This window comes from Dendrobates tinctorius, unplaced genomic scaffold, assembly GCF_039654945.1.
Source record: "Dendrobates tinctorius isolate UK_male_01 unplaced genomic scaffold, ASM3965494v1 ptg000086l, whole genome shotgun sequence".
Taxonomy (NCBI): Eukaryota; Metazoa; Chordata; class Amphibia; order Anura; family Dendrobatidae; genus Dendrobates; species Dendrobates tinctorius.
The window spans coordinates 70,588,720-70,603,881 of record NW_027361754.1 but is presented as its reverse complement, the minus strand read 5'-3'; the positions used below and the strand labels follow the sequence as shown (position 1 = coordinate 70,603,881).

Below are 15,162 nucleotides of genomic sequence, written 5' to 3'. Positions count from 1 at the left end.
TCTTGCCACTCTTCCATAAAGGCCAGATTTGTGCAATGTAAGACTGATTGTTGTCCTATGGACAGACTGTCCCACCTCAGCTGTAGATCTCTGCAGTTCATCCAGAGTGATCATGGGCCTCTTGGCTGCATCTCTGATCAGTCTTCTCCTTGTTTGAGATGAAAGTTTAGAGGCACGGCCTGGTCTTGGTAGATTTGCAGTGGTATGATACTCCTTCCATTTCAATATGATCGCTTGCACAGTGCTCCTTGGGATGTTAAAAGTTTTGGAAATCATTTTGTATCCAAATCCGGCTTTAAACTTCTCCACAATAGTATCACGGACCAGCCTGTTGTGTTCCTTGGTCTTCATGATGCTCTCTGTGCTTCAGACAGAACCCTGAGACTATCATAGAGCAGGTGCATTTATACGGAGACTTGATTACACACAGGTGGATAATATTTATCATAATTAATCATTTAGGACAACATTGGATCATTCAGAGATCCACAATGAACTTCTGGAGTGAGTTTGCTGAACTGAAAGTAAACATTTAAAATAACCAATACATTTCGTTCAACTTTACAATTGTGTTCCACTTGTTGTTGATTCTTCACCAAAAATTTACATTTGGTATCTTTATGCTTGAAGCATGATATGTGGGAAAAGGTTGAAACGTTTCAGGGAGCCGAATACTTTTGCAAGGCACTCTAAGGCTAGTTTCACACTAGCGTTTATGAGTGCAGCGACGGCCTGCGCACGGCCGACGCTAAGCCCCGCCCACCGCCGCGCCTCCGCCGGTAGCTCCGCCTACCGGCGCATGACGCTGCATGCACCCTGCGTCCCCAATCTTTATCACTGGGGGGCGCAGGCCGTGCGCAATATGTGTTTGGCGGCGCATGCGCCTTTTTGACGGTGCGCCGGCGCAACCAAACTGCAGCAGGTTGCGTTTGGCACACTGTCAAAAGGACGCATGCGCCGCCAAACGCATATTGAGTACGGCCTGCGCCCCCAGTGATAAAGATAGGGGACGCAGGGCGCATGCAGCGTCATGCGCCGGTAGGCGCAGCTACCGGCGGAGGCGCGGAAGGGGGCGGGGCTTAGCGGCGGCCGTGCGCAGGCCATCGCTGCGCTCATAAACGCTAGTGTGAAACTAGCCTAAGTCTCTGTGTAGCCAGTGACTTGAATCCCACTAGCTGGATGGCTGCCGTTTCACTAGTTCCTACTAGTTGGATGGCTGCCTTTTCACTGAATCTCTCTCTCTGTCTGTCGATGTCCCCCTCTCTGTCTGTCGATGTCCCCCTCTCTGTCTTTGTCCCTCTCTATGTCCCTCTCTCTGTCTGTCGATGTCCCCTTCTCTGTCTGTCGATGTCCCCCTCTCTGTCTTTGTCCCTCTCTCTGTCGATGTTCCTCTCTCTCTGCCGATGTCCCTCTCTCTGTCTGTCTTTTTGTCCCTCTCTGTCTTTTTGTCTCTCTCTTTATCCCTCTCTCTATCTCATTTTGTCTCTCACTCATTATCCCTCTCTCTATATCCCTGTTTGTCTCTCATTCATTATCCCTCTAATTATCACTCTTTTCTTCTCTCTTCCTGTCATCTCTGTATCCCTTTTTCTCTCACCTTATTCCTTTTTTCGTCCATCTTTCTCTCTATTTCTTGCTTTCTATCTTTCAAAATGGTACTCTATCTAGTCCCTGTATCCCTCTCCCTCTCCATCTTTTGCTCTCCATATCTCTATCTGCCTCTCTGTTTATCTGTGTCTCTCTCACTCTTTCTCCATCTGTCTTTTCCTTGATATCTATTTCGCTGTGCCTCTCTTATCTCTCATTTTCTCTATATTTCACCCTCTCACCGGGTTTCTCTGTGTTCCCTGCTTTCTCTCCATACCTCTCTTTTTATCTTTTCATCTATACTTTGTACCTCTCCCTTTGGCCACCTCTTGCTCTTCATTCTTGACTCTGACTCTTCATGTCCCTCTCCATCTTTCACTCTGTTATGCTCAGTCTTTCACCCTCTTTATCTCATTTACTCTATCACCTGCTTTCTATCTATTCCCTTCTTTCTCTCTATACCTTTATTTTATCTCCACTGTCTTTACCTGTATAATCTTTATTCCCTTTCTCCATCGCTTGCTCTTTATTCTTGGCTCTTCGTCACCCTCTCTTACGCTCACACTCCATTTTTCACTCTCTCCATCTTTTGCTCCTTGCACTCTGCTCTCTGTCTCTCCTGCTTTTTCCAATTTATATCATTGCAGACTCCGCATCATGAGTCTAGTACCTGATACAAAAACAGGGACACTGCATTTGAAATGTCACGGAAGAGGCTGCGGCTTCATTACAGAGACGAAGTGCGAATTATTAGTCCTCAGTTACCAATTCTGACTTTCTGAGATTTTGCTATCCATAGTTGTTACATACATCATGAAGTCTTTCTCTCTTTCAGGGTTCGGCTATCAGTCGGAGCTGGAGCTCAGAGTGGCTGAAGCTGCGAGGAGACAATACAATAAGTTAAAAATACAAACAAAAGCTGAAATTCGACAAACAATTGATCGGTTACTGGTCGGGGAATTTATTGTAAGTGTTTTATAGCAATGTCTTTTATTTTACTGGATTTATATTTTACTATTGAATGTTTTTGTCTGATTTTATTCTTCTCAGGAAAACAGTCGTCGCTGGACATTGCGTCTTGATATCTGTGCCCCTCAGGTCATCTTTCCTGATGATTTCCTGAGCAAAGATCCAGTTCTAGTAGTAGTGGACTTAGGAAGTATTTTACTAACCAATTCCCAAGGTAGAAAATTTGAACAATAAATGATTATTCCATGTGACTTTTATAATGTGTTCTAAAATCTATGTATGGTCCTAATTTTACTGTCTAAAAGCAGAATTAATCTACATAAGTTGGGTAACTTTATAAATACAATTAATTTCTTAGCTTTTACTGATCCTGTATTATACTCCAGAGCTGTACTCACTCTTCTGCTGATGCAGTCACTGTGTACATGCATTACATTATTGATCCTATACTGATCCTGAGTTACCTCCTGTATTATACCCCAGAGCTGCACTCACTATTCTGTTGGTTGAGTCACTGTGTACATACATTACATTACTGATACGGAGTTACTTCCTGTATTATACTCCATAGTTGCTCTCACTATTCTATTGGTGCAGTCACTGTGTACATACATTACTTTTCTGTCCTCACTGAATGAAGCAGACTTTATTGCAGTTATACAGTTCAGCTAAACCACTATACCGGGTCCAATAAGGAGACTGTAGGTTGAGTCTGTGCTTTTATTGAACTTGATATATTGATGAGGTGAAACTGAAAACAATACAATATACATACAATCAGTACAGGAGCATAGTAGAAATACATTATACATAACATACATAGTACACTGTGAATGAACATTGCACACTAATAGCTGATTAAACTAGGCTAGACACAAAGCTCGGAGGGATAGCTAACACTAGAGAAGAGAGAGAGAGGATTCAAAAAGATATAAATAAACTGGAGCAGTGGGCAGCAACTAACAGAATGGTTTTTAACAGGGAAAAATGCAAAGTACTACATCTAGGCAATAAAAATGAAAAAAGCATATACAGAATGGGATGGGAGGAATAGGGCTAAGCAACAGCACATGTGAAAAAGACTTGGGTATACTAATAGATCACAGACTGAATATGAGTCAACAGTGTGATGCAGCAGCAAAAAAGGCAAATGCAATTCTAGGATGTATTAACAGAAGCATGCAGTCTGTCATGTGAAGTCATTATTGGCCTCTACTCCTCTTTGGTCAGACCTCATCTGGAATACTGTGTCCAGTTTTGGGCACCACATTTTAAAAAAGACATCAACAAACTGGAGCAAGTTCAGAAAAGAGCGACCAGAATGGTGACTGGTCTGCAAACCCTGTCTTATGAGGAAAGGTTACAGGATTTGGGAATGTTTAGCTTGCAGAAGAGAAGACTGAGAGGAGACTTAATAGCTGTCTACAAATATCTCAAGGGCTGTCACATTGTAGAAGGATCATCTTTATTCTCATTTGCAGAAGGAAAGACTAGAAGCAATGGGATGAAACTGAATGGGAGGAGACACAGATTAGATATTAGAAAAATTTTTTTGACAGAGTGATCAATGATTGGAACAGGCTGCCACGAGAGGTGGTGCGTTCTCCTTCAATAGAAGTCTTCAAACAGAGGCTGGACAGACATCTGTCTGGGATGATTTAGCGAATCCTGCTTTTGAGCAGGGGGTTGGACCAGATGGCCCAGGAGGTCCCTTCCAACTCTATGATTCTATGAAATAAGACAGGAATTAGCTACAGAAAGCATGAGTACATACCAGCGATGCAATCACAAGGGGAGAGGAAAGATGAGATGCTTCCTGAATGCAGGCTGAAGGAAAATAAACGAACTGGAGGGAAACTACCACAGTGATTTGCAAAAGCTACCAGAATACACTGCAAAGCTACCATAATGCACTGAAAAAAGAGGGAAAGATACAGGCATTGAAAGTGAAAGTAAAACAATCATAAGGCTGCGAATATGACACTGGTCACTAGAGGGAGTCAAAACACTGAAAACAAATACAGTCTATGTAAATTACAGCAAATATTGTCAAACAAATAATCAGAGATTTTAAATTGAATGTCGGAGACAGAACAATTACATTACTGATCTTGTACTGACCCTGAGTTACCTCCTGTATTATACTCCAGAGCTGCACTCAGTATTGTGCTGGTTTCAGTCACTGTGTACATACATGACATTACTATTGCTATGGGATGCCATTTCTCAGTGCAAGATTGGTCCTTACCCTTTGACAAGATGATCAGGGCAGACCTCCTCATTGACTTTGGCAGAGTGCCCGAGGAAAGACACTCATTGAATACCTCAGTCAAGAGGGAAACCAAAGCGTTCTTAAAGGTCTTATAGAATTCAGATGTTAAGCAATCTGGACCAGGCGATTTTTTTTTTTTTTTTTTTTTTTTGGGGGGGGGAAGCCTTTCAATCGCCAACTTAACTTCCTCTTCCCTGATCATCTGTCAAAACGTCAAGAGAGGGGTCTTCCCCAAGAGGTGCGAGTAGAAGGATCTGACAACCTCCAGAATCCCTGATCTGGATCGCCTCAGGGACCCTGTAGTGGCGACCGGTCCTTTAACTACTTTACTATTCACTGACATCTTGCAGTTTCTATAAGAGTTGGGCGAGCGGTGCTTCCCGTAATCCCTCTCAAAAACCAAAGATGCGTGTCTGACACCTCATAAGCAAACATTTCACTCTGGAGATCTCCTCGCGGCTACCTTCAGTTGAGACAAGATGCTCGAGTTTCCTACTCAGACCATGATACAGGCAGTACCTGCTCAAACTCCTAAGGCTCGAGAGCTGGAGGAATAATCTCACCACCCTTTTTTTGAACATCTCCCACCACTCTGATTTACTACTACAAAGATCCAGTAAGGGTACCTGGCTCTGAAGAAAATCCGCACAGGACAGTCTTATCTCCGCCTCTTCCAAGAGGGTCAAATTGAGCCTTCAAAAGCCTCTTCCTATCCGGAGGGTCTCTGCAACATTCAGAGAAAACAAATTTAAACAGTGGTCGGAGAACTCCACCTCAGCAACAGACACTGCTGAAGAAACAGCTTCCTCCTTTAAATGAAACCTATCTATTCTGGACCTACAGTTACCTCTGTGATAGGTGAACCCCATGTGACCTGGGGTATGCCGAATATGGACATCCACCAGGCGAGCCTCACTAGCTATGCTTTTATGGGCGATACTATCATAAGTCAGCTTGTCTCTGGAACCTCTTCTATCTTGGGGCCTCGTTACAATATTGAAGTCCCCTCCAAAGACCACCTGCTGACTTGTCAAAAGGTAGGGCTTGATCCTTATAAAGTGACATTCCGGTCCAACTTAGATTGGGGACCATAGATGTTAATGAGCCGGAGCTCTTGTCCCTTCATGAGGACATTTAAGATCAGGCACCTCCCTATTTCTAACTCAATAACCGGTCGGCATTCCACCGATGTGGTAAAAAAGACCACCACTCCATTATACGGCTCAGCCACAAGAGACCAGTAGGAGGGCCCGAGTCTCCACTCCCTCTTAGCCTGAAACACATGTTTGGTAGCCTGGTCTCTTGCAAAAAGAAAATGTCAGCTTCAACCCGCCTGAAAAAAATCAAAGGCCACAAATCTGGCTGTATTTGACTTTATGCTGGCGACATTAATGGACGCCAACGGCGTGGGTACCGCCATCATTGGTGATTGAGTTAGATGACTTTCTTCTTCCCACTCCCCTTATCCTCTGCCTCAGAGGAGGAATCCTTCCCCCTCTTTAACGACGCCGAGGTGTCCATTCCCACGTGTTTTTTTTCTTTTTAACGTCCTAGTCTCCGGACTCTGGGCCAGTCCCTGCCTCCATGGACCTTACATCCCCAAAAGAAGGAGACTCTGCACCCCCTGTAAGCCCCACCGAAGCTGGAACCTCACCTTTAGCTTCCTCCTCAGAGGAAGAGATGTTCTCAAGGGCTTGGAGACGGTTAGAAAGACCAACCAGAGTGGAGTCTTTTTTTCCTTCCTTAGGTACCTTGGTCAGAGCATGAGAAGATGTTTTATCTCCCTTCTTTCTCTTTTTGATGCCGAGCTTACGCTTGTCCTCTAGCCACTGCCTATTTTCCTCATTCATGCTTTCATAATGGGAGAATTCGGAGGCAGTGGCGCTTTTCTCCCTGTGGATCCTCCTGCCCTCCTCACCTAACTCATCATCCCTTGGGGCCTCAGCAGCAAGACTGGCGTCCAGGACAGGGGTCGCCCCAGTAGCCCGGGGCTGTCCCAGCTCCTTCTCCTGTCTGCGCTTGTCTTGATGCCTCAACTGGGCAGGTGTCTTTTTATTGCTTTTCCTCTTTGTCCCCTCACCCATGCTAGTCACTTCCCCAGCAGAATCAGCCTCACGGCTTTCTCCCACCAGGGTCACGACTGCATTAGCCAAGGAGCGAGGACAACGGCTGAATGGGTGACCTTACTCACCACACAGATGGCACCTAATCTCCACAGAAGATGCAGCAAGATGGCCGATATCTCCACACAATGCATATTTCTTCACAGTGCAGCTTGCACTGAAGTGTTTGGTGTTTCCGCACCTGTGACAGAGCTTCGGTTGCTCCTGGTAGAAGACCAAGATACGATCCCTACCCAGGAAGGCAAATGATGGTATGTGGGCAACCGTACCACATGAATGCTTAAGTTTTACCATAAACGTCCAGACCCCTGACCAGATACCAAACTCGTCACTTAATTTTAGCATCTACGTCACCTCGCCATATCGGCCAAGCCACGTCATGATATCATAACATGAAAGCTACTCGTTACAGGTCTTCACGGTCACTTTCTTGACCTTGTTTTAGCGAGACACCACCTGAACAGCAAAGTCTCGCCAGCCAGGCTCATTTTTTCCCAATTCATTATTCGACCAGCCCATCCGGCCGAATAAAGCTGACATCAAACTCAGGTGTGGAATAGGGATGTATCAAGCCGTATGTGTTAATGGCCTTGAAGCCCATCCTTAGCATGAGCTTCACAACCTTATACCTTGGAGGACATGTATCACTGCCCCTCCCCCGAAGACGGACCACATTCCTACGCACACTGCGCGGCCCGGCTATTGAGAGGGACCACGCTGTATCCCCCCTCTCTGCTATCGGAAGGCCCCGAGGTCATGCCTCTCTATCTAGAAGGCTAGATCAACTTCTCGACCCTCTACCATTAGTGATCTCTCCCCCTTCTTTAGAGCCTCCAGGAGACGCCGCTGCAACACGCCACCCCCAAAGCCCGGAGACGAGGAGTATGCCCTATTTCCCCCAGAAGTGACAGTGGCATAACTCCTGACTGGTTCTGCCACCACTGAGGGGGAAACCAGACCAGTGACCACATCCACATCAACAGTATCACTATTACCCACCTTCATAACACCTTCACCCTCCACCAAACCAGCAACCACACCCCTAAACAAAGATTTTTCCTCATCCATACCCACCACCTTCACTTCTACTGGACCAGTGACAGCAAGGGTGACATTTTGACCTCCGCATCATCAGGTTCAAGGGGCTCAGTCTCCTCCAAAGTACTGAAAGCGACCTCACCCCTGGTCTTATGTGTACCCTCCGCATCATCAGATGGTAATTTCCATTGCTTCACGGTTGATACCAGATGCCGCTGATCTTTTGCCGCTGTGAGGCGCCGTTGATCCTTTATCAGGATCTTACTGACCAGTGGCGCCAACACAGAACAGGACTTAGGAAGGACCGGAACTCCCAGCCCCGGCAACCCCCTCACACTGCCGCCGCTTTTCAGCTAAGTGATTAGTGGCAACAGCATTCAGGGGCGCCAAGGCTACCGGGGCTGCCCCCGACATTGGGCTGCTCCCCCCTACCACTGAGGAGTGTGCCACAGAATCGTAGCCTGACAGTACGCCCGCCGCCCTCACTGTCCAGCCTCGGCTGATGTATTTGCTGCTACGTCCCCGCTACTACAAGCAGAGACTGAGCTCTGCACCTCACTACCGTGCTCTGTAATCTCCCCATGCCTTTGCACTTGATCCACAGCAGAACCCAAGCTGGGCATCGGGGCTTATACAGCAAGCTGACCCTGCAGCCGACTCAGGGGATGCAGGGAGGGGGCATACACATAGCTTACCGCTTCCTGCAGCTTTGGCTTGGTGGTCTTTGCCTTTTTCTTCTGGCCCGCAGGTGCCTCCTCCGGTAAATCGTCACCAAGATGGAAGTTTGGAAGGCACACTGGGGACTCCAGGAGCTTTATCTCCACTATTAGCCCCCCTTCCTGGCTGCTGTTATCAATGTCCTCCCCAGAGCCATCAGAACTGCGCCCAGATGTCAGTGTCACCTGTCCTGCAGGGAGCTCGCTGCATATGGCCTGTGGGTGACTTTGCAGGCTGCTAGGTGATGCTTTCTGCTGGTCATCGTCATCCTCCTCCTCATCATCATCCACCTGGCTCTCAAGCTGCAGCCCCACATCTGCCTTTGCTCTCTGTTATCAGCCATTTTTCTAAATCTGTCCTCATTCAGTAGTTTTTCCTTGAAGGGACCACTCTTCTCTCTTATGAAGGCTTTCCTTACCTCCAGCTCATTAATTTAAAGCTTCAACCTCTTTACCCCTGCCTGGAGTTGCGTTTTCCATGGCTTGGAGGAACCTGCAGCTTTAGCGCTTGTCCAGCGCAGCTCCTCCTGGAGCCTCCTAATGGTCTTATTCGCATCTTCATACTCACGGAGGTGGCTCATGACCCGGGAGCCATAGGTGGATACAGACTCCCGGGGTTTCTGCAGCCACCAACCTCTCTCAGAGGTCAGCCTCACCTCCGTGAGCACACAGATTTCCTCCGGAAGGACCACCATCATGCACGTTAGCAGGCTTCTCCATGTTGGAAGCCTTGTGGCTTCTCTGGGTCTCTGTAGACCCGCGGGGAGTAGGAACCACATTGCTGCGACTCCTGGTGGAGCTTCTCACCCCCAAGTCCTCTGATGTGCAGGCCGGTTGCTGGTTTCTTCTGCCCCCGCCGGCCTGGTCCGGGAAACAGAAGCCTGGGACTTGGCTACATTGCTCGTCCCAGGAATCACACTCCCTTCCTGGGTAGGTGAGAGAGCAAGTCCCTGGGTGGAGAGGTGGTGGTTCCTCAGGAGCTCAAAAGCGTGCACAGCAGGATCAGTAACGACCACAGGCACGATTACCAGAGCGAGCAACAGCTGCACTCACTATTCTGCTGGTGCAGTCACTGTGTACATACATTACATTAATGATCCTGAGTTACATCCTGTATTATACTCCAGAGCTGCATTCACTATTCTGCTGGTGCAGTCACTGTGTACATACATTACATTACTGATCCTGTACTGATCCTGAGTTACATCCTGTATTATACTCCAGAGCTGCACTCACTATTCTGCTGGTGCAGGCACTGTGTACATACATTACATTACTGATCCTGTACTGATCCTGAGTTACATCCAGTAGATCTTTTATTGTAAAAATAGAAAACATAATAATAACAGAAACATAACAAAATTATCAACCAGAAAATAATCAATATAATGAAAATAGTCCAGCCGCTCTTTCTATTAGCACACACATATTATACATACTAAAAAAAGATCCGATGCTATCGCATCAGGAGTGTGGTGAAATTAACATCTGTGTATGCTTAGTGGTGTTGACAGGAGCAGCGGACATGTCTCACAACGTTTGCGCTTTCCAACAAATCTGTTTTATATCATTCCTCTGTATTTTTGGATTGTATGTGTCGGGTCATTTGACGTCTTTTACCCCTTGTGCACTGTTTCTTCCTTGTTGTGTGCTGTATTTTGATATCTGGTGTAGTGTTTCTTGAGCGGTGTTCGCTATGTGGTGTCTCCCTTGTGTGCTGTGTGTCTATTTACCCTATGTTGTCTCTTGTAAGCTGTTGTGACTATAATTGGAGGTGGTACATTGTTTTATGCAGTTTGTATGTGTGTGTGATTGTCCGTTCCCAAAGTGGACGAAAAAAACAGAAAGTAAGTGAAAAACCTGCACTTCAGTAAGTGGCACTGCTGTTAGATTCCTTCCTCAATGAATGCTAGTTGGACATGCGGTAGTTATGTAGATTTTTAAACAAACAGGTGTGTATGTGGGGCTGGCGGAATTGACTGCTGCCTGAGGTAATTCCCAATCAGGTGCAGTGGCTATTTAAAAGAAAAATGGTGTATATGTGGGGCTGTCAGAATTTACTGCTGCCTGGTAATCCCCACGCATGCGCAGTGGCTGTTTCTTGCGGCCACAAACTGCGAGCAGGCGCAGTGGCTGTTCCTTGCCGCCACAACGGAATTTACTGCTGCCTGAGGTAATCCCCACGCAGGCGCAGTGGCTGTTCCTTGTGGCCACGAACTGCAAGTGACATACACGTCACCGCTATTCCCGCTCAGTCGCAGTAACAGCCGCGTCATTACTACGTATGCGCGAGAATAGCGGTGACGTGTATGTCTCTTGCGCAGGCGCAGTTCTCACAAACTGCGCCTGCGCAAGTGACATTGACGTCACCGCTATTCTCACGTATGCATAGTAACGGCGCGGCTGTTACTGCGCCTGCACGGGAATAGCGGTGACATGTTTGTCACTTGTGGACACGAACTGCACATGTGGGACTGCCGCGGTGCCTTATGGGATTCGATGACAGCGGCCAACTGGTGATTATATATGTAGATATACAGAAAATAACTACTTACACTATTGACTTCTGGTCAGGTTACCAAAGAAAATAATAATCACAAACAATATATAAAGTAAACAATAGTCGGCAAAAATGTATACCGTATATACTCGTGTATAAGCCGACCCACCTAATTTTGTCACAAAAAACTGGGAAAACTTAATGACTCGCGTATAAGCCTAGGGTGGAAAATGCCAAAGCTACGGCCCCTTACAATGATGCACAGTAATTAGTGGCCCCTTATAATGCTGCACAGTGAGCGGCCCCTTACAATGATGCACAGTTATTAGTGGCCCCTTATAATGCTGCACAGTGAGCGGCCCCTTACAATGATGCACAGTTATTAGTGTCCCCTTATAATGCTGCTGCTGCTGCTGCCTCAATTAAAAAAAAAGAAAACCTATATACTCACCTCGTCCCTGCTGCTGCAGCTGCTGCTCCTCAGCGTTGCCGGCTTTGCAGTGACTGTTCAGGCAGAGAACGCCTGCTAACTACGTCATGGCACCCTCTGACCTGAACGTCACTGCCAGAGGAAGCAAGCAGCAGAGCGACGCGCAGCGGTGGAACGGGGGACAGGTGAATATGGCTCCCTCCACTATACTCACCTCTCCTAGCATGTCTCTTGCAGCCCCCGTGCTTATTCCATCTTCTCAGGGCTGTTCTTCCTGCTTTCAGCGGTCACGTGGTGTCGCTCATTACATATGCACATATGTAATGAGTGGCACCACGTGACCGCTGAAAGCAGGAAAAACAGTGCGGAGAAGATGGAATAAGCACGGGGGGCTGCAAGAGACATGCTAGGAGAGGTGAGTATGATCTCCTACACCCCCGTCCGGCCGACCCCCGGTATATGACTCGCGTATAAGCTGAGAGGGGGACTTTCAGCCCCCAAAAATGGGCTGAATATCTCGGCTTATACGCGAGTATATACGGTATGTAAACATTTTTACTATTATTAAAAAATAAATTATTATAGAAAATAAACTCTAATTATACAAATATTTACAAGACTAAACTAACCAAGCCAAACTCAAGCCCACCATTCCCAACCACCGCACTGGCTTGAGAGCTGGTCCTGTGTCTCATGCCTCAATCCATGTCCAACATCCATAGGCCAAATCGGGCAATGCCAATTTTTCATCCAAAAAACCCTAGTGTACCAGTAAGAATAAAAATAATTTCTCCTTTGCCTCATTGGGGACACAGGACCATGGGTGTTATGCTGCTGCCATTAGGAGGCTGACACTAAGTTAATACAAAAAAAGTTAGCTCCTCCTCTGCAGTACCCTCTGGCTCTGAGAGACCCAGTTCTTGATTATTGTCTGTAGGAGGCACACGAGTCTGGTCTTCAGACCAAAAGATCTTTTTATTTTATTTTTCATTTGACTTTTTGATTTTTACTTTTTTCTATTGGACGAAGGGGTGACAGATCCTTTTCAAGATCTCCCCGAACCATCAGCAGGCGAGCACGGGGAGTGTCGCCTCCCCGTATCCTCTCCTGCGACGTGGGATGCCATGCCTGGGCTGCTTTTTTAGGGGCGATGGGTCCCTTAAAGGGCACCGATCTCCCCGCACCCTTAACAGATGAGCACATGGCGTGTCGCCTCCATGTATCCTCTTCCGCAGCCAAGTCTAATGCTGGACATTTAGCCATGTCCCATCCTCAGGGATTTAACCCCTTGGAAGTATAGAGGCCCCCTTTTGGCATCCGTGCAGCCCCCACTGCACCACCACTATTAAAGCGGATGGTGCAAGGAGGCGGGACAGTCCCTCTCCACCTCCCTATTAAAGGGATGGTGGATTGAGGTTTACCCCTGCACCAGCTGTGACCAGCAGCGGCAGCAGGAGGACATGTATATCACTGGCTTACCTGCCGCCCAGCAGCTTCTCTGGGTAAGTTTGAGCTGGAGGGCTCTGGGAAAGCGGTCTGGGGCAGTGCTGGCATAAGTGGGGCTCATTTTGGCAGCGGCGGCGCTCCCTGGCCCTCCCTGCATCAGCGCCGGCGCCGGTACATTTAGTCCCTGGCTTCGGCCTTCTGCGGGCCCCAGCCTGAAGCCCCGCCCATGCTATGGCGCGTTGCGGCGGCTCCGCCCACTATTCTGGCGCTTCTCGCCCAGGATGAGAAGCGCCTCTCCTAATCACAGCGGCAATCTCCTCACCTCCCACAGACCCTCCAGACACACGCTGACATTCGGCAGCGGTCCCTGAGGCAATTTCGCAAGGACAACTCACAGCAGACTCCCTGCTGTAACCCTTTCACTGCAGGAATACCTAATTTTTAAAGGAGAAATATAGAAGGATATAATGTCCCTGCTCAAAGCATCTAAAAAGGCTAACAAGGCTATTGCAGTGTTCTTCACTGCATGCACCTCCTGCCAGTCTGTGTTTGCTAAGGCTCAGAGTTCACCTCTCTGTCAATCCTGTGACCCCAAATGCACTCAGGAGCCCTCCGCCATCACTGAACCCAGTGTACTTAGGTCCCCCTGAGTGGGTTTCGTCACTGTCACAATCCATGGCTTCTCTGGCCAAAGCGATTGAATCCCTCCGTGACCCTTCTGGGGAACGGAGCGTTAGCAGGACCGATGTAGATGGATCCTTCCCCAGATGGGAGCAGTCGGTTAGCAGGGGCCGAAAGCACTCTGGAAGCCTACAGGCACCTAGAAAACAAATCCATGGCACGTCTCCCGAGAAAACAAGTGCCTTATGGTCCAAGAGCTCTGCTTCTCCCTCTCCAGAGGTAAGCAGCGAACGCGAGTCTGAGTATGAATCGGACGGCTCCTTGGATCCGAATTCGCCAGATTTTCAGAAAACGGTGGATTCGCTGATTGAGGCTGTCAACCAGCCTCTAAAGGTTGAGGAAGATTTTGGCTCCGTTCCGGATCATGCCATGTCCTTTTAAGAGGAATAAACGCCCTCATAAGGAATTTGCCATTCACCCTGAGTATCGGGCCATAAGTAATCAGCACAGGGAGGGACCGGATAAACGCTTCACAGGACAAAAACCTATTGAGGCAAAGTATCCTTTTTCAGCTGAGCTAAGGAAAGATTGGGCTGAATCTCCGGTTGTAGACCCCTCAGTATCTCGCCTGGCATCTAAAACTCTTCTATCCGTGCAAATCTGGCTCGCTCTGTTTTTGAGGCCTCAGGTTCGGCTCTCTACTCATCCTTCGCTGCAGCCTGCATAGCTAAGGCAATGGTCTTCTGGTCGGAGATCTTAGCGAAGTCCATTCAGAACAGTAATCTTCCCCCTGAGACAGCGCACCTTGCCAGTCAAATTTCTCGGGCAGGTGATTACCGGCTATGCTGCTTTGTCAGCAGCTAATGCCATCACGATCAGAAGAGCATTTTGGCTCAGAGAGTGGAAAGCGGACTCTGCGTCAACAAAGTCTCTCACATCTCTTCCTTATCAGAGTGGCCGCTTATTTGGGGAAAAGCTGTATTAGCAAATTTCTTCCCCAACAGAGACTTAGGCTTCCTTTTCGCAGACAACAATTCCGTTTCCGATACTTTCGCTTCAATACGAACTGATCCACTACCACCACTTCTTCTGGGTCAGGGCACACTCCACACAGAGACAGAGGATCCTAGGTCTCTTACAGGCCCAATCAACAGTGGAAATCTCGACCCAAACAGTCTAGATCTAAGGGACCTAGGTCTCTAAGATTTTCTGCCCAGTGACTCCTGGCTTTATCCGGTCGACACTAGCAGGGTAGGTGGCCGCCTACTTCTATTTCATCAGGCCTGGCTTTCTGTCGGCCACGACGAATGGGTCAGAGACCTGGTGTCGTCCGGATACAAGATCGATTTTGCTGCGCGCCCCCCTAACACATTTCTTCCTCTCTCGTCCTCCAACATCAGTGGCAGGGGCAAAGGCTTTTTCCCGAGCCATAGATGCATTGCGTCACGACCGCGTCATTG

The 15,162-nt window shown here is 47.8% G+C and overlaps 1 protein-coding gene across 3 annotated transcripts in view; it reads left to right on the top strand.

Moving 5' to 3' along the window:
• VPS13D (vacuolar protein sorting 13 homolog D) overlaps positions 1 to 15,162 on the top strand; it is a 438,357-nt gene that overhangs the window by 84,604 nt on the left and 338,591 nt on the right. For all 3 annotated transcript variants that reach the window (XM_073585587.1, XM_073585586.1, XM_073585585.1), the window contains exons 17-18: positions 2,423 to 2,553; positions 2,638 to 2,770. In XM_073585587.1, coding sequence (XP_073441688.1) covers positions 2,423 to 2,553; positions 2,638 to 2,770 — 264 coding nt within the window. The remainder of the gene's footprint in view (positions 1 to 2,422; positions 2,554 to 2,637; positions 2,771 to 15,162) is intronic.